The following is a 23368-nucleotide window of genomic DNA, read 5'->3' on the forward strand; positions in this document are numbered from 1 at the left end:
GATGGCCCTGACTTAGTCAGACCAAACATTCCCTCCTCAGAGAAGACTTGCAATAATAGTCTGATTGAACACGATACCCCTGGGTGATGATGCTTTGTTAACTGTCAGCTCTTCTCAATGGGTGATATTTCTACCCAGGCTAATCTTATGATATTCTCCTTGTTTCTCAGTGAATTGTTAGCGTAACGTTTTTGGATTCTGGTCTCTCAGACGTCTTGGGATTCCAGTGACATTATAAAGGGAAAATTCAGTGATATAAACAAAATTAGTGGCGTATGAACTCTAAAGTCAAGAATAAGTAAATGCCAGCCTTGTTATCCATGCTCAGATTTAATTTAGAAACCTTCTTGTTTTTCAGTTCTTTTACCCAACAAGAAAGGTACGTTTGATCTCAGCGTGTTTGTTAGTCTGCTCTTGTGTTGTGTCGAAGCTTTATAGATTCAAAATGTCTGTAGTTTGATTTTGTGCTGCAAGCTGTTATTTGTTCAGGAATCTTCTTTGAAGCGTTAGCTTGCTAAGCTACAAGCTACTCTATTTAACTGCACTGAAGCTACACTTTGTAGTTAGCTATGCTAAAAGCTAACCAAAAGTAGCTATCTACATTAAAGCTGCTTAATGGGGCAACAGATTAATATCATTGAAAAAAAAAAGTCACAATGGTATTTTCAGACATTTACACTCAGTTTAGCAGCATTAAGAGGTTATGCATGTTGACCATGTCTGTGAATCTGTCCCATTTGTCTGGCTGCGCAGCTGTTTGTTTAGATTCATGTACGCTTTTCTGTCATCTGTAGGCCTCTAGTGCTGTTGTTTAAATTAATAGTTATGTTATTGATGAAAAATAGTCAAACTGCTAATATGCGAGTCATACAGTAGCTTTCATATTTGTGTGTGTGCGTGCGCATGAGGGGCGTCAGACTCCAGGGACTCTGATAAAATGTGTATCCCACATGACCACACACACAATGCCTCTTCATTTTGACCTGCACTCTCAGTTTGTTTTCTGCGTCAGGCTTTTAACACATCACATGTCAAAGTAACAAAGTAACAGATACAATAGTGGTAATTAAATGCGAAATGTAGTTTAGTCATTGTGGTATGGTGAATCATTTGGGTGCTAATGGAAATTATCGTATGGGTAAGATGTCTCAGAGGTCTCTTTTGTTGCATTCAAGCAATTAAACAAACTACCAGACACACCAAAACGACATCAAAGAAAAAAAGTTGTGCTTGAACACACCGCAAATAGCGTTGGGTACTTTTAAGAGCATCGGCCAAATTACATCGGTACTACAGAGTACCAATTCACATTAAATTAATCAAATTTCCCAATTGCCAAATTTCGGAATGCATCTGGGCGTGAGAGTAAAGTGGGTCACACACCGGACAAGAAGCGCAGCACCACGCCACGTCTTTAAAATTTGAACACATTGTTTTCTATGAGTGTATGCACACCGGCGGCGATGCTGTTCAAAATCCTGCCGCGCTACTCACATAGTTTCCCATAAAATCATATTATATTTGTCCCAAATTATTGCGAATGTACATAATGACTTCATCCTATGATGGAATATTGTGTATTGTGCATCTTTCAACACAATTTTTGTCTTTCTGTGGCTCTAATACAGTCCATATGCTTTATATAGAGCGCCATAATAATATAGATCGCACTTTCTATTTCCATTTTTTAAAATACTAAATCAACGCAACTTTATTCATTCTTGAAGTGAACAAGATGTGGCACAACGCTTTTCATCCAGTGTGCAAATGCCTTGTTTATACTTTCGTGAACCTCTGCAAACTGCGTGTGCACCTCTCTAAACGGACGAGGCGTTTATACTTTTCATGCAACTAGGTGTAATTGTCCTCTAAAACTATATATATATATATATATATATATATATATATATATATATATATATATATATATATATATATATATATATACCTGATACATTGCACTTGTGGAAACTCCAAGAAGGTTGCAGTTCTGGAAAATGATGGTGCTGGAGACTAAATGGTTCCTGATGGTTTTTCACCTAATTCTTCACATTTATTCTTATTTCTTTTGCAGTTAACGTGTCTTTTCTTCTCCAGCTGTTTTTTCTGACCGTGCTGACCCAATGAACATTTCGCTGCCCAATGGTCATGCCTTAACTTTGCTAATTCTATTATTGCATTAGCATTGCATCCTTCTCATGGCTGTACTTCGTTCGCCTGATGGGCCTTTTTAACAATAGAGTCAATGTGAATGTCCCACTTCAGGTCCTGAGAGATGGTTCTGCCCAGGAATATGAATGACTCCACTGTTGTTACAGTGCTGTTCATGATGGTGAGTGGGGGGAGAGCAGGGGGGTTTCTCCTGAAGTCCACGATCATCTCCACAGTTTTGAGCGTGTTGAGCTCCAGGTTGTTAAGACTGCACCAGACAGCCAACTACTTAACATCCTGTCTGTAAGCAGACTCGTCACCATCCTGAATGAGGCCGGTCAGTGTGGTGTCGTCTGCAAACTTCAGGAGCTTGACAGAGGGGTCTTTAGATGTGCAGTAATTGGTGTACAGAGAGAAGAGCAGTGGGGAGAGAACGCAGCCCTGAGGAGCTCCAGTGCTGATCGTACGGGTGCTGGATGTGTATTTTCCCAGCCTCACTAGCTGCTGCCTGTTTGTCAGGAAGCTGTTGATCCACTGACAGACAGTGGTGGGGACAGAGAGCTGAGTTAGTTTGGGCAGGAGGAGGTTTGGAATGATAGTGTTAAAGGCCGAGCTGAAGTCCACAAACAGGATCCTCACATAAGTCACTGGTCTGTCCAGGTGTTGCAGTATGTAATGCAGTCCCATGTTGACTGCATCATCCACAGACCTCTGTGCTCTGTAAGCAAACTGCAGGGGGTCCAGTAAGGGTCCAATGATGTCCTTCAGATAAGCCAAAACCAGTTTTTCAAATGACTTCATGACCTCAGATGTTAGAGCCACAGGTCTGTAGTCATTAAGTCCTGTTATCTTGGGTTTCTTTGGGACGGGGAGGATGGTGGAGCGTTTGAAGCATGAAGGGACTTCACACAGCTCCAGTGATCTGTTGAAGATCTGTGTGAAGATGCGGGCCAGCTGCTCAGCACAGGATTTCAGACAGGCTGGTGTCACACCGTCTCGGCCTGGTGCCTTTCTTCTCTTGTTCTTTTTGAAGACTTGGCGCATGTCATCTTCTCTTATCTGCAGTGCAGGTGTGGGGGAGAGGGGGGTTGCAGGAGGTGTGAATGATGGTTTTTCAAACCTACAATAGAACTCATTCAGATTGTCTGCCAGTTGTTGATTCTCCACAGTACTGGGGGATGGTGTCTTGTAACTGGTGACGTCTTTCAGACCTTTCCACACTGAAGCCGTGTCACTGGAAGAGAATTGTATCCTTAACTTATCGGAATAATTCCTCTTTGCCACTCTGATCTCCTTTTCCAGTGTGTATTTGGTCTGTTTATACAAGACTGTGTCCCCATTCCTGTAAGCATCTTCTTTGGCCTGACGGAGCTGTCTGAGTTTTGCAGTGAACCATGGTTTGTCGTTGTTGTTGTAAGTTAGATAAGTCTTGGTAGGAATGCACATATCCTCACAGAAACTGATATAAGATGTTACAGCCTCTGTGAGCTTGTCCAGATCGTTTGCAGCAGCTTCAAAAACCCTCCAATCAGTGAGAGAGAAACAGGCTTGTAAAACACGTTCTGTCTCATCTCTTTACAGTCCTTAATACAGGTTTAGCTGACTTCAGTTTCTGCCTGTAGGTCGGAATAAGATGAACCAAACAGTGCTCCACGGGCAGCTTTAGGACTCTCTGATCAGAGTGATATGCGTCCTTTATTGTTGTGTAACAGTGATCCAGTATATTACTGTCTCTGGTGGGACATGTAACATGCTGTCTGTATTTTGGCAATACACGGGAAAGATTTGCTTTATTAAAGGCTTTATTAGAAGGCCTTCTATATGTACTTTCTATATGTAAATTACCACTTTTATGTTTGGTTAACCTCATCAAGACAGATGCTAATCTATAAATATCTGTGGGCATAAGTTTATATGCTTATGGTTCTAATCTTAATATCACAATCTAAAGAAACCTTTTGTGTTTTAAAGAAGCTTTCTGAGAATGTTACAGTATGTTTATGTAATAGTACATATGTGCACATTAAACTTTGTTCTACAGAGACCAACAATGGCAAATAAATAGAAAGGTTTATGAAGCTTTGAGAGAGCAAACAACATTTGAAAGTCTAAACTCTAAACCCTTGGCAAACATCGCCAGCACTGTTTAATAGCTTGTGCAACTGCTGCATGATAATTTGAATGTGCTGTTATGTGCTGACAGATTTACTCACCGATATATAGATTTACTTAGTTTTTAAGTAAAAAAAATAAAATAAATAACTTTAGTAATTAGTTTAGATCGGGGTGGGCAACCTTTTTGACTCGAGGGCCACATCAAATTTTCCACATTAAGTGAGGGGCCGCATAATATGTTTATGACAAATTAAGCTTTGATTTTTTTTTATTCTAAATTGACACTCACTTACTACTGTACTATGTATACTTGTACATACATGGCAGTTCTTTTCTTGTACCATCTCTACCTATTTGTATGAGCACTTTATGACACACAGATAAGTTGCATTGGTGTACAAGTCTATGTATAAGACACATTTTATCATTTCTTTCAGAAATAATGTAAAATAAACAAAACGTTTACAAACATTAGAAACATGTTTCTATATTCCCTACACTCCACAAAAAGTCCTGTAAATTTAGCAGTGTTCAGAATAGAAAAAAAATGAAAACTTAAGTAAAAAACAAACAAATTATAGTGGCATTCACCATAAACATATTATAAACGCCCAGCCTTAAATATTTAAAGCGAAACTAAAAACTAGCGGCGTGGTTGCTGGAATATGCACAATTTAAACTCACTTGCCTTTTCTCATTCATCACCAATCCTGATGTGCGCGCTTTGCGCTTGAACTTGATTGCTTTATATAAATCACCTTGGAAATTACAGCACGTTTCAGATAAAAAAAACGCAATTTGTAATCCAGAAAAAACTGTACTATATCCATTTTCATAAAAATGTGTGTGGGAAACAGAAGAAGAAATCATATCTTTGCAAGATAAAATGACAAATTATTTCCATGTTTTCCCCAAATGACAGCACCCGTGAGCAGGAGGATAACACTGGCATTTGTTCTGATACTGGAAAGTCTTTTAAGCATTTTTAAAACAGTTCCAATACAAGGCATTTTTCAAAACAAATGAACACTTTCACATTTTTAAAACATGTAACTTATTTACTATTGTGCCAGTTTTGTAGTGTATATAGCTATTTTGACTTTTTATTTTGTATTCGCTGTGCGGCTTGAACGCGGCGTCCGTCAAAAATAGACGCGGCGCCTGTCTTTAGTGAAGCCGCGTGGAGAGCCGCTTCTGAAACGCGCCGCGGATCGACTGGAGCGGCGGGATGGTGTAAATCAGGGGTTATATACTGCACTACAGGCTACAGCGCCATCTATTGGATTTAACTGATATTGCATATTGGAACAACTGCCTCACGGACTGGATGAAAACGCCCGTAGTTTGCCCACCTCTGCAGATTCTTTTTTTTTTTTAAGTCCCTCGCAGGCCGCCACAAAAAAAAAAAAAGAGTGCACTCTGAAAGGTTATGCAGGGCTCTAAACTCATTCTTCCCACTGGTCGTTTTTTTGCGACTAACTTTCTCAGTCGGTCGCACGTGCACATGATTTTGTCTTTTGCTACATTATGGGATTAATCAATGCATGCTGATGAACTTTTATCATAGTTTATAGTTATATTAGGGGTGGGAGAAAAAATCTATTCTCCGATGCATCGCGATTTTCTCTTCAACGATTCTGAGCTTGTTTTTTTTCGCATATGGCACGTGTGCGCGCTAAAGACGCGGCGGCCTTCATTGCACAGAATTTGCGCTGTGAGACATGTGCGCATTGCTTGACAGTGTGTGCATCCACCCGCTGTGTTTTAGTTTAGATATGCTTTCATTTATGCAGCTTAGAATGCAGTAATATTAGATGCACGAAACTCGCGCACTGACAGACTTTCACGTGCACTTTGTGTTTGTTTGTCCCGAAGCTCGATTGCGGCTGAGGTTAAATGCACTTGCATTTTCGAATACTTTTATACGAAAAATTGATGTAGGTCACACAGTCCGTTATGTTTTCAGAGCAGGACAAAACATCTGATATATCGAAATAGATCTGTGCATTAGTGTGAATGCAGCCTGTTAAAGCTACCACTGTCTATGATCTCATCAGTAATAATCAAACGGCAATAATGCAGAGGGAAAAAGAAAAACCCATAACTATTGTCTGTAAACTTCCGGATACTTAAAGAACACTTATTTGAAATAAGTAATTTTTTTAAAGTAGCCTGCTTATATAATAGTAAATTTTGCACAAAATAAATTTGATATAAAATTGATATGAAAATGTAACCGTGTGCAGTAATATTGAAAACTGAGAATGGGATGCATTGTGATATTGAGTTGAAAATGATAATAGTAATTGAACTGAATCGTGAAACCAGTGAAGATTCACACCCCTATTTTTAAGAGAGCAGTACTGACATACAGAGATTCCAACTATAAACAAAAAGCATAGAAACTGCAATTTTGGTTAAAATGTAAAGTTGTAAAGATGTATTTGCACAGCAGAAGAATAAATTGGTGAAAAAATGTAGATCAAGAATCGTTTTGGAATCGGATCGTGAAGTGCCTGTAGATTCCCACCCCTAAGTTATATGGTAACAAAATGGTTAATATTCAACCCATTCTTTTTCATCAGTAGCCTAGTATTATTATTTGTGATTTGAATTTTGTGAACGGGAGTTGCTTTTGTGCTATGATATAAGCCGGGCTTTGGATGCTTTCGAATTCGATATCTTGTTGTCACGTTTCACTAGAAAAAATAATTGTCTGTTTTGCTTACATCTATACACCCTTCACATTTTAAGACTGAAACAAAATTATGGATTTATTGTTATTCTTAATTAAAAAGCACAACAACAATAAAACCGAAAGCTACAATGACAAACTAGCTTGCATGAGGTTTATTAACAAAAATGAATAAGATGAGGCATGGCATACACCACATGCTGTTTTATATACCGACTAATAAATTACAGAATGTTTAGCAAAAACGGAGGAATCAGATAAATAAATAATAAAAAAAGAAAGCATCCATAGCGTAATGTAAGGTAAACAGCAAAGATATCTTGCTTTTCAAAATGAAAAGTAAAACAAACTGGCTGTGGTGACAGTGCTTGCATGTTTTGTTTTACACAAGAATACCAACATGTTTACCACCTCTGGTTTAAGTTGCGGTCTTTTATTTTACTTTAGCTTGAAAACCAAATCCTCCACCCGCCGCCGATTCATTAATATTTGCATAATTTTTTACCGCGCGCACTTAGGGATGAGACAATACACCTACCTCCCGATTCGATACTATCACGATACTTGGGTGCTGATACAGTATTGCGATTTTTTTTAAGAATTTTGATTCTACAAGTATTGCGTTTCGATATTGCTGTGTTGCGATTTGTGTTTTTAACTCCAGACCATGGGAAAAAGTTGAATGATACACTTAATATACAGACTGTCACAATAATAAAAATAAAAAACACACATCTTAGCAGTCACTATTTCGATTCGATATTACAATTTATTGTGATTTTTGTTTGCTTATTAAAGACTAGACAATGGCAAATAGTTGATTATACCCATAAAAGAGACTGCATATGATGAGTCATATTAACAAAAACAATGCATGACATCTTTCTAAACTTTATTTCAGGAGCATACGCATGCACAGTGTATATTTAAATTTTATATACCTTGAACTATGAAACTTTAAAGTACCAAAACCCTGAACTTGCACATGAATATAATAGTCAAATGTTCAACAAAATGCTGTTACATTGCATACCGTTTCAGTCATGTTTAGTCATGTTTTCCCGGCAGTTGGGATTCAAAACGTGAAGGTGCAAAAAGAACTCTGGAAGAGGTTTGATCCTCTGCGTCCGTCATTGTTTTGCTTTCTCGCGCCGGCTTTAAGCGTATATGGCGTCATCTAATGCAGCGGCACTGCGCACGCAGAACGATCGCTGTATGACATCAAAGTACCGCAAGAGCTATAGAGAACAGATGCTCCGCGTGCTTTCGAATCGCTCTCGCGGTACTTTGATGTCATGCGCTGATCGGCTGCGTGGTGCTGCTCCAAGTCCAACACACCTATACATTTCGCCCTCTGTTGGAATTACAAAGTGCTAACTTCTCCCCATCACCTCTTAGGAAAAATTAAATAATGAAATAAAATCGATTCGTAGGTAAATCAATCGATTTTTCAATCGTTTGAAAAAGAATTGTGATAGTTACGTGAATCGATTTTTTTGCACTAGTGCAAAATGTAGAGAGTATAAACCAGGCTCTACACCTGAAGCACTCTCACTGACAGCGCCTCTCTGAATCCTGAATCTGAATCCTGCGACTCAGCAACACACGCTGTATGGAGCAGACGCTTTGGAGCAGCGCAGACCATGCACTCGTACAAATGCGACCATGTCAAATTTGAACTCGCACATTCTCAAAAAATTGGCGCAGTCTAGAGCCCTGTTATGTCTTCAGCTGTATACAATCAGTAACCGTTTGCATCAAAACTTAAGTATGCTTTGGGTTAATTGGGTCTTTCTTGGCTAGAATAACACCCAAATTGGACCAGACTTCATGCTGATTTTCAAAGATCTCTGTAAGAGACTAACCAGCTAGATTAAAGAAATATTAAGGATGGTTTAATTAAAGCACATTTTCTTTTGGCACCTTTTCCTTTTCATTTCTCTGCCCCCCAAACTGTTAATGAAATACCGTCCAACAGTTTAAGACCTCAGATTGTTTGAAACATTCCTCTTGATATTACTGACATCACTTTAATTGTGGCTTTTGTCTTTTTGCCTCTCTCTAATTAACTGTAGTGACTGTTGTGCTAGTGTTACTAATTATGCGTTTCTCTTTCCAGTTCGGGAAAAACGGAAAAGTCTGTACGTCAACCATGTAAGTAGCAGCAGCTATGACACCAGTGGATATGTGTTTTCTGTTTCTCATAATGCTTGTGTCTGCGATGAAGTCATCTCCCCACGTGTCACAACACCCACAGAACTGATCAAATCCCACACTCAATCACATGAGAATGCAGAAACCAGTGCTGCATGAGTCTCTGGGCTTGTGTTGCATCATTAACAGCATTGCTTTTCTGTTCTACTCTTGTTCATTCTATATAAATGTTTTAAAGAAATAATTCACCCAAAAATGGCAATTTGCTGAAAATCTACCCTCAGGCCTTCCAAAACGTAGAAGAGTTTGTTTTTTCATTGGAACGGATTTGGAGAAATATAGCTTTACATCAGTTGCTCATCTGCAGTGAATGGGTGCCATCAGAATGAGAGTCCAAAGAACTGATAAACACATCACAGTAATCCACACCACTTTATCAGCTGTTCGGACGGCACCCATTCACTGCAGAGGATCCATTGTTGAGCAAGTGATGTAATGCTAAATTTCTCCCAATCTAGATAAGGAAACAAAGTCATCTCAGATTTCAGAACATCTCATTTTTAGGTGGACTATTCCTTTAATATGCATGGCTTGATATTCTTCATTTCATTACTGCATGCTATTCATACACAATGTGCAATGAATAGCTTATGTTTTGTTCCTATTTTAATGTCTTCTATTACTTTGCAAGTTAACACACATTGCGGAGTCCAAGGTAAATATTTGCTCATTGCTCTGTTTACTTCCCTCACACTGATATTGTGTCTGTTTTGACACTGTAATGCTTTGTTTACATTATTATTGTTGCTTATCAGTTTGAAATCTTGCATAATACATTACTGTGTTTATATTGTAATGGATTGGGATTCTAACCCACACATTAAGCGAGAATCACTCGGGTATAAATGAGATGATAATGGCTTATCTGGGGCTGCAGGTGGCCTAATTTTCAGCCTGTTTGCTGAAAGTGTGTGTTTGAGAATAAATTATATTCTAGTTTGAACTCTGTGTGTCCTTGTCTTTCAGCAACATCCATCTGGCCCAATGAGACGCAAGTACAGCTCCTGTTCGACGATCTTCCTGGACGACAGCACCGTTAGCCAACCCAACCTCAAATACACCATTAAATGGTACTCGAACCCTTAGCGTAACACTGATTAAAAGGTTTATGATGGATATCTAAATAAGGGTATGGTAAGAGAATTGGATCTTCAAAAGGATGGCTAGAGGATTTGGAAATTGTGCCTAAGAGCTTGTTACATTGATAAATAACCACTTGTACAATCACATGAATGGATTCAGTCTGGAAGTGAGTTTTCTAAATCATTCAGTCCATGATTCAAACCAGTGGCCAGTTCCACTCATCATATTCATTATGGATTTAAGTATGTTAGGTAGTAAGCCAATAACTTTTATTTTATTTTTTGGCCAATAACCAAAAAAATGGTCAATACAAAAATGATATACTATTTGAAGAAATGTAATAATAATATTAATAAAAAAATATATAATTCATCAAAATAAAATGTCAAATCAATGATTAGATGTCACAACATTATAATGCACAGTATAATAACTTTGCTAAATATTTAACAACGTTAATACATTTGTGTTTTTAAGGATGAGTGATGCATTATTAGATGACAGCAAAGGTAATTTTAATGAAAAAAATTAGCATGCATAATCATATATACTGTGCATAATGAACCACAAAATATTGTGAGAACGGTTCAATATATGGATTTACAAAGAAATGTATTCTTTTATATGAGGCCCCTTTGTTGCATTGAATTCTATGTGAATTTATTCAGGATTAGTTTTACAAATGATTGACAAAAATCCACATTGCCTGTGTTTTGTCAAACATACTGTAGTATGGTTTGGATTCCATATAATTCATTGATCTACAGATTCATACAGCATATTCTTTGATATGCACATTGCACAGTTAGCGAGGACAACGCAATAGCAGCACAATACAAAAGATAAAGCTATATACAACTTCTCCTTCAGCTTGAATTTATTTGATGCTTTATCTTGTTGACTACTGTTATATCAACTTCTTGCTGCTATTTCTTCTGTTTGCAGTGTTTCCCTCGCAATATACTACCACATAAAGAACAGGTATGTTTTGCATTTCTCTATCTACCTACATACCAACCAATTTTTTATCAGTCTTTTTCTCTGTCTCTGGCTTTGTGTCTTATCTTTCTGTTAAATCTGTAATACCATATAAACCTTAAAGCTCCAAGGCTTCACAGCTGCTGAAATATAACTTTTAGACACGGTTTTGGCAACATTGAAAATTTATCACCACACACTTTCCTGGTTCTTTACTCTTCATATGAATACAGCGTAGAATAAGTACCAGTCTTCCCTAATCTAATTTCAATTCACCCTTCTCCTTTCAGAAATGTGGATGGGCGAATGCTGTTAGACATTTTTGATGAAAAACTTCATCCACTTTCAGTAAGTGTTTAGTTTCTTCAGCTTATTTATAAGATGTGTAATTACAAGTTTGAATGTCCTAAAACTTCCTCTTTCCACAGAAATCAGAGGTGCCGTCAGACTATGACAAGCACGATCCTGAACAGAAACAGATCTACAGATTCGTCCGTACGCTCTTCAGTGCCGCCCAGCTCACGGCTGAGTGTGCCATAGTTACTCTGGTGAGTGAAAGGTCATGTGACTTGTTGGCGGACAAATGAGAGTTCATCTGTGTCTTTTTGGATTGGCTGGTAGCACAAGTTAAAATAGGGTTTACCATCAGTGAAGTGGATTTACCATCACTCTGTCATATTTAGCGCTTTATTAGTGGGCGCTAAGTCCAGCAGCTGTCTGAGTGTGACTGATCCTCCTCTATGATGAAATCCATCTTTTGAAGCCTTGTTGGTGTGTAATTTGCCCATTTGCTGACACTAGTTCATATTGAACAGCATAGAGTAGATTAGCTCACAAACATACTCTTATAAGCACATATTTAATACACAGCTTCCCTCGGATGAGCCGAAGCCCCCTGATGCAGAGGAACCAATTAAATGTGATTTCGGTCTTACACTTTGTACAAAAAATTAGCTCTTATTAGATTTCTTTTCCACTGTGGGAAAACTAATATTATTTGACATTGTTGTCCCCAAATTGTGTGTATATGTGTATTTGCGCTGCTTAGTGCTTCTACGTCTTTTTTGCATTGCATACATCATGCGCTCTTCATTTCATAAGGACTTCTTTGTTCGCCCTACATCCATCAGCAGTGTTTATGAATGCTAAACACGGCCATGGCTATAGCATACTGTCATACACCACGTCAACAGAGCACAGACTTACAATTCAACCACTCAATAAATAGTTTATAACTTTCCTTTAGAAGTACACACAAAAATATTATTGGAGTTACCTAGGAAACCATCACTTTTGCTGGTGATCATACTCGTTCTTTGCCATTAAACATATCAATTGCCTTTGTTTGACATGTTACTTGTGCAACAGACAGGAAGAATCATGTGGCATGTTAAAAAGAGGTGTGCTATTTTTTTCATAATGTCTAGTTGCTAAAGCAACAGACTTTAAAGTGGATAAAACAGAAATAAGGGCTCGGTAATCTATCTGTTCTCCTTCAAAATTCCTGTGCTTTTTAACAGTACGTCTCAACCTTGTGCAGTCTCATAACACAGAGAACCTTTCAACAGACATGGAAAATGTATGAGCGCCTCAGGAAGCAGTTTGATCAGAATGTATTTTTCTCTCATCTTTATGGTATAAAATTGAAATGCCTAAAGTTTTAGATAAAATAATGTATCCTTGTGATTTAGGAGTCAGTGGTACATAGTGAGTTTTTGTTAATCAAGTGTGTATTTCTGCCTTTTTCAAAAATCATGAAATATAGCAAAATTCCAGAGCAAAAAGATTAGCCAAAATCGCTTAATTAGGGGATCTGTCTTATTTTCAAGTACTGTAATCTTTGTCATAGTACTGAACAATCATCTTAAGCATAATTAAATCATTGCTTTCCACATTTGTTTGTATAATGCTTTTCATTATGTCGATGGTTTCAAAACGGCAGAAAATGCTTTTTGCTATATTTGTTATTTGGCAGGAATCTTATGAACAGGAATCTTAAATTTAATCTTAATGAGGCCCAGTGAGCAGTCACAGGTAACTGTGTCAAGGTGGTGAAGTGTTGGAGAAAAACCTTAAAGAGAACCAAACTCAACTAATCCAAATTTTTGTTCATATTTCCAAAGGGCAGCATGTATACTGAAAACAGCAGGGGGCCTAAAACAGATCCGTGTGGTACCCCATACTTACTAATGTTAGATTTGCTAGTTCCACGTTTAAACATACAAATTGGTAATAGTCAAGTCTAAACTAGCTGAAAGCAATGCAATTTTCTAATCAATGTAAGAGTATGTCATCATGATCTATAGTGTCAAAAGCTCTAAGCTCTACTAAAACTGGAGTGAAATGCAGTCTTGGTCATATACCGGAAGCAACTCCTTTGTAATTCTAAATGCAGTCTCTGGTCTATGATGGGCCCTGAAACCTGGCTGAAATTCTTCATAATCTTTGTATTTACATAGCATATTTTTTTATAGGATTCATAGTGTGTCCAAAAAAAGTACTTTTCTATTAGTGCTATTAAAACTGAATGGTGTTGGTTTGCAGTTTGTTATCAGTGAGGCATCAGGTGTTTTTGTTGGTTGGCTGAGCATGTGTGTTTGTTTGTCTTTCGGCATTTATGCCCCCTGACCTACGTGTCAGTCTTGCAGTAATCACATATTTGCAGTAACCTTGCTCCAAAAACAGAAATGCAAGGGTCAGTCGCCAGAATCTAATAACAAACATTGTTTTCTTTAAAGTTAACTTGATTGACAAGATGCTTTATAAGCATATTAGTCAAATCTCGTTTATGTTTCACTTAAAATTTATGGAATTTCTTTCTTTCTTTTAGGTGTATCTGGAGAGATTATTAACATATGCAGAGATTGACATTTGTCCTGCTTATTGGAAGAGGATTGTTTTGGGTGCTATCCTGTTGGCGTCAAAAGTGTGGGATGATCAGGCCGTATGGAATGTTGACTACTGCCAGATCCTCAAAGACATCACCGTGGAAGACATGTAAGTGTGTCTCTTGAGCCTCCAGATTCAATATAACGTTTCGCTCTGAGGTGCAAGTAATTTAATATGTAGGAAAAACGAGCTACAGCGGTATGGAAGCATATGTGTAGCTAAATTCAATTTGAAATGTAATAGGCAAAATGGCAATGCAATATGTAAAATAACAATGTATTTCTGTATTTAAATTTACGTTTTCCCATACATATGTGCAACATTTAGTGCAAAATGAAAATGAAAATTCAATTGTATAATTTAAATTTGCCATTTTCTACACTAATTTTAGTATGCAAATTAAAAACATTTTAAAGCTTTATAAGTTGCAAAATTAAAATGAAAATGTATTACCCAAATTGATTAGATAGGTTTAACATGTCCTAGGGGTAGGACACTTGGGATTGCATTTTCATCGTGATACCGCGTGATAATTGTATCAAAATGCAAGGAGAGTTCCAAAATGCATTCTGAGCCAAAGGTGCAGCAAAAGGGTGGCAAAATGGTGATTTAAATGTCTTTTATTTTTCTTAAATGCATTGACACTTACATATATGACGTTTCAATTCCATTTTCATTAAATACCCCGTGATGAATATAGTTTAAGTCATTGTGGATTTGAAAATGCATTCTGAGCCAAGCACGCTACATGTCCATCATTACATCAAGGCGGGTCTCGGCAACAGGACGCACAATAGGTCAATATTCATCGTTAACCAAACACTTTTCACCTGCCTGAACATCTTTCACTTTTTACACTCGGATTGATGCACATAAGCAAACAGACAGTGCTATTCTACACTTATTTACTACCTTCCCTTATATTTTATTACTCTTATTTTTAATCCGTAAAATAGCGCATGTTCCATGGCACCTGAACTTCACGCGCCTGCCACAACATCTCTCACCTATCGTGCATCCTGTTGCCGAGCCCCGCCTTGATGTAATGATTGACAGGTAGGGGGCGTGCTTGGCTCAGAACGCATTTTCATATCCACAATGTCTTAAACCAAATTCTAGCGAAAGTTTGGAGTGAGATTAGGGGAGGGGTCACACAAAGGGGAGGGGTCACTCAAATATTTGCAGCACCCAAATTTTTGCTAGCATTTCAATTTTACCTATTGTTCATAATTGACCAGCACAAATAGAAATGATAACATCTGGTACATCTGATGAAAGACAAATTCATTCTAATAAAATACAAAGATTTATGTATTTAAAAATACAAAATGTATCAAAAATAAAAATCAATTTTGACCCAAACGAGCCAACTGAACAGCAGTACTCAATGTACATACTGTACACATATACAGTAGGATTACAGTACTTACCCTGAGCATGTATGTCAAGCTGTGTGTTTGTTTGTGTGTGTGTGTGTGAGACAGAGAGAGTACACATTTCAGCTTATGTTTCTGTAGTAAATGTTTGTTGCACATTTTGATGCCTGATGGGTAGAGGACTACCACATAAAGCACTGTCATGATGGATAATAGTGTTCCATTCAGAGTCAAACTGTTCCTAGTTTTGGTTTTGTTCAAACCCACCATGGAAAACACACTGCATCTGAATTTGAGTGGGGAAGCCACAGTGCTTTATTTGGGAGCCCCCTACCCCTGTCATCAAGGCATCAAAATGTGCAACAAACACAACAGAAAAAAAACATAAGCTGAAATGTGTACTCTCTCTTTCACACACACACACACACAGCTTGACATACATGCTCAGGACAAGTTTTGCAATCCCACTGTGTGTGTACATTGAGCACTGCTGTTCAGTTGGCATGTTTGGGGCCAAACGTTTTGTATTTTTTATACTTTTTATGTAAAACAATTTAATTTATTTGGATTAATTTATCTGTCTTTTATCAGATTTACCAACCGTTATAACATCTCTAGTGCTTTCCTTTCAGGAAACCAATGCTAAGTTAAAGCTTCTGGTTGCAAAGCAGTTGGGAGAGTTTTTTTTGTTTTGACTGCATCAATACTTTAGCACGAATTTGGCTATATTCCCCAAAATCAGCTCTCACTATCTTTTCACAGGCAAGTGATTTTGTCCAGGAATCTTAAGATCGAAAAAAAGAAATGAAGGGGTTACCTACAGCATTCATCGGATCTTTCTCTTCCAACTTACACTCCATGTGAGCGCGCATCCATGTTGCTTAGTAAAGAACGCGCGTACGACAGAATTGTGTAATTTAAACGGAAACAACAACATCCTAATTTCTGATTGGCTGGTAGGTAGCATTTAACTCTGTATAACTCGAGAGTCCAGAGAGTTATGAACTCAGCAGAGAACTTACCTCCGTATTCCCTCGTCTATTAATTGTATAGCGGGACAAGTTATCCCTTTCTCAGCGTGAGAAATACAAGGTGTGGCGTGAGAGCGTGTGAACTGGTTGAAATGCGTGAGTCTCGACTTGAGAGCCCTGCTTAAACTATATTCATCACGGGGTATTTAATGAAAATGCAATTGAAACATCATATATGTAAGTGTCAATGCATTTAAGAAAAATAAAAGACATTTAAATCACCATTTTGCTGCACCTTTGGCTCAGAATGCTTTCTGAGTGACATTCTCACTGTATTTTGCTACAATTATCACGCGGTATCACGATGAAAATGCAATCCCAAGTGTCCTACCCCTAAGTCTAAATGCATTTAGGAAAAACTACAGTTTTTACTTGGACATGTTAAACATATCTAATCAATTTGGGTAATACATTTTCATTTTAATTGTGCAAATTATAAAGCTTTAAAATATGTTTTGAATTTGCATATTAAAACTCGTGTAGAAAATGGCAAATTTAAATTATACAATTGAATTTTCATTTTGCTCTAAATGTTGCACATATATATGAGAAAATGTCAATTTAAATACAGAAATACATTTTACATTTTGCATATCACATTTCAAACTGAATTTTGCTACACGTATGCTTCCATACAGCGGCTTAGTTTTCAATAACTTCCATTTTTATTATTGATCATTTGCACCAGTTTCCCAGGACGCAAAAAGTATCTTGAACAAAATTCTCTTGAACCCAAGATGAAAACGGTGCTTTACTCTCTGAAGTTTTATGTATTATTACAATTTTCGTACAAGTTGAATTTGCAACTGTGGCTGGAAACAGCTTTGATGCACAGCCTTCAAACATTTCTAAGATATATGCTGACTTACAGTTGATGTAAAATGTTTATGATGTAATGGATTCTGAATGAAGCAAGATAATCACCAAATCATATACAATAAGGAACGTATTAATTGTATGTAGAGTCTGTTTTAATTTTATGTTGAACACAGAGGATACTTGACACTTTCAGCATTTTGTCACATCTGCCCTGTTATTTTAAAGGCCGTCCTGACTAAAGATTCAGTGAAGGAGGCAGTCATATTGTCCTCAAAGCACACCGCAAACAGCATAGAGGACCATAGAGTGTGGGTTTGTGGGTGTTTGTTGCCTTTTTGTTGTCAGAGGCCTCACAGTTGGTTATATTTAGCTGGACGGTTTCTGCACGAGTTGGAATAATTATGCGGTTGGTAGGAAGGGGTGACAATAGATTGTTCATTTTGAACTTTGAGGAGTTTCATCGGTGGTTAGAAATTCGGGAGTGAATAAATGTAGATTTTTAATATGAACAGATGATCAAGGCTTGTCGTTTGGTATTCTTGACAGGATTGTAGTTTTAAAATGAAAAGACATTGATGTTCATTGAAACATGCTAAATCAGAATTCCCTTCAATAGCTAAACTGTCAAGGTTTTCTTTTCGCTCATTTCCACCCACTGACAAATGTCAAAAGGAACATACGCCAAACTATTAATCTTTGCTTTCTCTCTCCCACCAGGAATGAGTTGGAGAGACAATTTCTGGAGTTGCTGCAGTTCAATATTAACGTTCCATCAAGCGTCTACGCCAAGTACTATTTTGACTTGCGTTCGCTTTCAGAGGCGAACAACCTCAGCTTTCCCCTTGAGCCTCTCAGCAGAGACAAGGCCCAGAAACTTGAGGTGAGTGGTCGATACTATCATTGCATAATGATACTTGCTTAATATCATTAGCACACATTATATAGCTCAAGATATTTATCTCAGATTGTCACTCAAGATGTCATTCATAGCCCAGTGTGTTGTGGTTTCTATTGTTCATTGTTCTAGCAAGTTACAAAGAATAATGGAAGTAAAACATGAAAGCTTGCGTTGGTACAGCTTTCGCTCACCATGCGTTCACACCGCCACCGACGACAGCGTCAAAGTGGCTGGAAGTCGTTCATTTTCAATGTGAGCCGGCAGCGAGCTCCGGCGAGAGTCGCGCGGCGCGTCTTGGACGGTGAGGGCGTCGAGGAGGGTTAAAGTCAGGTCAACTTTATGGTAATGAGCTATAACGCGGTTGGGCGGCAACCAATCGGAATGTAGAAGTCCTCCGCTTGAGAGGGTTCCAGAGAACACAGTCCTGTAAACTTTGGTTACGACCACATTACTTCCAAAGCATTTTCACGCTAGAACGCATGTTTTACAGCGGAAATGCAATTAATTTGCTCAAAACAACATCGATTTGACCAATTGCATTTAGGCTACACTTCTACCTGGACAGTTTGGAATGTAGGCTGCGCACAAATTAATGTTAATGTTAATTAAAGACCTATTCTAGTAAAGGTCTCCTAAAAACTGCATGTTGAAATTAGACTAACATAGCACTTAACCATGAACACAAAAACACACCACAAAAATGGCTTTTATTGGTTTATTTTGTTAGCAAACAAGTAACTATAATTAAATTCTTTCCATCTATCACTTTCTTACCTTCACAATTAAAATATTTAACAAATATTTTTTTCAGCGTCGTTGGCAGGACGGCCAGATACAATTTTGACACTCTTGCTGGCAGCGGTGTGAACGCACAGTAAGAAGGGATATCGTGACATGTTGTAACTGGTCCATTGGTTCAGTAGCAGCAGGGCTGAGTAATTACCTCGGCTGAATCCCCATGTGTCTCATGCCAGCATTCAGCCTTGATGCTGTACAATTACAGTCCTGACAAGACCAGGCCTATAATGATGTTAGTTAGTTCAGCTGTGTGTGTCTGTGTGTGCGCGTGCAGTTACCTTTGGTGGCATAATAGCCCACTAGTCCATCTAGAGTCAGTGGTCTGTGGGTGGACAGCTCAATCGATCAGTGGTTTGTGATCCATTTCTTTCATGAGGACCAGCCCCCCTGCTTCTAACTTGCACTGGTCCTCTTAATACGCTCCCACACACAATCATCTGTCATCTCAAAATAATGGACACAAGTTGTATCTTGTATCAAGAATGAAACGTTGTCCCACTTATTCTTGGAGGTTCTGGTACTTGGAAATTTGGTTCTTGCATCAGAAAGTACAGGTTTGGCCAATGCTTTTTCTGTTACACCTTCAGTTGTATCAGATGTGAATTGTATGACATTTTTAACTCTTATAAGTCAGCAGATAACTTGCAAGTCAATAATATAAGGTTATACTACTACTACTACTAATAATAATACTGTAGAAAAATAAAAGGGCCAAAAACAGAACCCTGGGGAACACCTTGAGTAAGAGGAGATTTGTCTTATTTCCACATTTGTGAAAAAAACAACAACATGCTGGGCCTGAAAAAGTCAAGTCAATAAATGTATAAAAGCTGTTGAAGTAATTTACATTTCTAAAAAAAAAAAAAAAAAAAAAAAATTATATATATATATATATATATATATATATATATATATACACATACATACACACACACACACACACACACACACACATACAGTGCCCTCCAAAAGTATTGGAACAGTAAAGACAAAATTGCTCTGTTGGCTGTGGAGTCAAGACATTTACAAATATGAATAAAAGACGAATGAGACAAAACTACAGAATGTCACATTTTATTGTTAGCCGTTTCAACACATACATGTTTTACCAAATAAAAAGAACAGCACTTTTAGAGTTCATCCCACTCATTGATGTGAGCATAAGTATTGGGACAGTTGAACATAAGGCAGATATAAAAGATTAAAAGCTATTATTTAGTTGTAGATCCCTTGCACACAATCACAGCAGTGAGTCTGTGACCCATAGACATCACCAGACTCTTGGTCTCATCCTTTGAAATGGTTTTCCCAGCCTTTAATGCAGCCAATACCAATTGTTTCTTGTTTTGGGGAGTTTCTGCCTTTACTCTCCTCTCCAGCTGGTGAAATTCATGTTCAATCAGATTTAAATCTGGAGATTGACTTGGGCAATCTAAGACTTTCCATTTCTTTGCCCTTATAAATTCCTTGACTGAACTGGCAGGGTGTTTTGGGTCATTGTCCTGATGCAATATGAAGCACTTCCCAATGAATCTGGTGGCATTTTCTTGAATATTGGTAGGCAAGATGGTTTTGTACCCTTCCAAATTCATTCTGCGACTGTCATCATACATTAAGTCATCAGTAAAGTTGAGAGGGCCTGTTCCAGAGACAGCCATGCATGCCCATGCCATGACACCACCTCCACCATGCTTCACAGATGAAGATGTATGCTTTGGATCATTTGCAGTTCCCTTTTTTTCTCCAGATTTTTGCTTTCCCGTCACTTAGATAAAGGTTCATCTTTGTCTCATCAGTCCATAAACACAGTTTCAAAACTCTTCTGGCTCACCTTTGTGCTTTTTTGCAAACTCTAATCTTGTCTTTCTATTTTTGGTGCTGGTCAGAGGTTTGTATCTTGCTGTGTAGCATCTGTAATTCTGTGTCAAAGTCTCCGGAGGACAGTAGATTGTCAGAGCATCACCCCAGCTTTCTGGAAGTTGTTGGCGATTTTACAGACACGTCTTTTATGGTTAATTTTCACAGGTTTTATGATTTGTCTGTCATCAGCTACTGTTGTTTTCTCAGCCGATCAGGTCGTTGTTGGTTGCTGGTGGTTTCCAAACTCTTGATTTGTCCATGCTCTTTGTTTTTGCTATAGCTATAATTGACTTCCTCTTTTCTTTTAGCATCCAAATCACTTACTTTTCTCTCAAAGTCAGCTCCCTCATCTTCATCCTGGTTTGTGTGTGTCATCATCGAATGCAAGATTCAGAATACAGAAGTAATGGATATAACTGATACGACACATTCCCTGCTTTTAATAACTGAAGAATTAATGCAACAGGACACAGCTGATCACTTAGAAAGACCTGTGAGGCAACTGTTCCAATACTTATGCTCACATCAGATAGAGGGATCAAACACTAAAAGTGCTGAACTTCTTAGCTGGTAAAACATCTATGTGTTGAATCACCCAATAATAAAATGTGACATTCTGTAGTTTTAGCTCATATTCATCTTTTAATCATATTTGCAAATGTATTGACTCCACAGCCATCAGAGCAATTTTGTCTTTACTGTTCCAATACTTTTGGAGGGCACTGTATATATATTTATTTATTTAGTTTTTTTTATATAAGTTGTCAAATATAGAATAATAAAATGTTTCTCATGTTTCTCACAGGCGATCTCCAGGCTTTGTGACGACAAATATAAAGACTTGAGAAAAGCAGCCAAGAAGCGCTCAGTGAGCGCAGATAACCTGACTGTGGTCAGATGGTCGCCGGCCATCATATCCTAATAACGGTGGACATTGGGGACTTTCACGAGAGACTGAGAGAAAAAGACTGTCAGAAGAAGCGTTCTCTAAGAGGACATACGTGCTTAGTGCCTCCACAAGACTCTTGAGCCAGAGGTTTTTGTTCTAAAGAGTGCCCTTGCTGGTCGTATGGCTGCTGTATATACAAGACACCCACACAAAGATCACTTTCCAACCTGTGGCTTAGAGAAGAGAGGAGGACACTGCTACTGCAGTTCAGAAAAAACTGGAGTATGTGAATATAAATGAGGGAGAAAGACGCCTAATGACTGGAACAGCATTCCAACAGCTCTGTATCATACGTGTTTGCCATTCTAGGTGAGGAAGTACTCGTACTGCGTTAATTGATCTTGTATGGTTAGAAAAATTCCACCTGGATGCTCAAAGATGTGTCGTATCAAGATCAAGAGCCAAAATCAACCACTTCAAGATATTCCCTAGATATTCTTCTATTGCTTAAAGTATTTCTCTCCAAATGGCTGTGAGCTGATCAAAATATAAAATTACCACTGTTCTTACATACATTTATGTAACATTTTATCACATTAAGATTTATTTTAAATTAAAAACATACTTAATGGCGGTTAAAATTAGTCACAATGCAAATTAATGGGAAAATATACAATATGGACCTCTTTTTTTAGACTGATTATTGTTTTTGTTTGTTTTGTTTCTTCAATTTGTAATACCCGATAAATGCAGTTTGCACCATTTAGTCTTATTATATAAGAGTAAAGGAAGCTGACTTTGTATTTTCAAAAGGAAAGTGTTGTGTAGGGTTTCCAAATGAAGTTCGTGGGACTTTCCTTTTGAAACACAAGATTCGATAAATGAATGCCTTGAAATAATATGTTTCAATTGAAAATGTACAATGTCGAAACGGACTAAAATTGGAAGTTTTAATACTGAAATCAAAGGTTTTTCTTCTGCTGAGCCAACAATGACATTCCATCATCAATGACCATGAACGTGTATATTTGTGTCGCTATTTTTTTTTTTTATAACCTCAACAAACGCCAGATATACACATGCTGTGTCACTCATTTCCAATTCTCAAAGCAATACATTGTGTGTTCTACCTATTCCGTACAATGCCTGCTGGAAAGATTGAAGCGGATATTTGAAAGGCTCCTGGGGAACTTTCAGATAACATTGAGTTAAAATTGGTGTCTTGAAGTCAAAATGCTTGTTATTAAAGGTGACGCTCCAAGTGCCACTGCGATACAAATGTTTGGACTGATTGCAGTGATTATTTCTCAATTACGATGCGTCAAACCAGAGACTGAATTGAATTCCTGCTGTATCCACTGCCATCACCTGCGGTGCCTGCGTTTAGCGGGGAAAATGGCCTTCGATGTAGAATACGAAGTTAACCATTTTATCATCCCTTCTCATTAAGACAGCTAAATATGTTTTTAGTAGTGCTGTCGATTAACGATTAATCGCATCCAAAATAAGTTTATGTTTGCATAATATATGTGTGTTCTGTGTATATTTATTATGTATATATAAATACACACA

At 37.8% G+C, this 23368-nt stretch overlaps 1 protein-coding gene across 3 annotated transcripts in view; it reads left to right on the plus strand.

Moving 5' to 3' along the window:
• Positions 1–23077, plus strand: part of LOC306863604 (cyclin-Y) — a 58382-nt gene extending 35305 nt beyond the window's left edge. The window contains exons 3-11 of one of the 3 annotated variants that reach the window (XM_079407040.1): positions 359–379; positions 9081–9115; positions 10142–10245; positions 11204–11239; positions 11527–11584; positions 11665–11784; positions 14067–14233; positions 18069–18231; positions 21713–23077. In XM_079407040.1, the coding sequence (XP_079263166.1) occupies positions 359–379; positions 9081–9115; positions 10142–10245; positions 11204–11239; positions 11527–11584; positions 11665–11784; positions 14067–14233; positions 18069–18231; positions 21713–21829 (821 nt within the window). In that variant the 3' untranslated portion in view covers positions 21830–23077. Of the gene's footprint in view, positions 1–358; positions 380–9080; positions 9116–9812; positions 9831–10141; positions 10246–11203; positions 11240–11526; positions 11585–11664; positions 11785–14066; positions 14234–18068; positions 18232–21712 lie in introns of those variants that run through there. The other 2 variants (XM_079407041.1, XM_079407042.1) reach the window with 2 other exon arrangements.
• Positions 23078–23368: the final 291 nt, after the last annotated feature.

The sequence above is a fragment of the Barbus barbus genome (genome assembly GCF_936440315.1).
Source record: "Barbus barbus genome assembly, chromosome: 44".
NCBI lineage: Eukaryota > Metazoa > Chordata > Actinopteri > Cypriniformes > Cyprinidae > Barbus > Barbus barbus.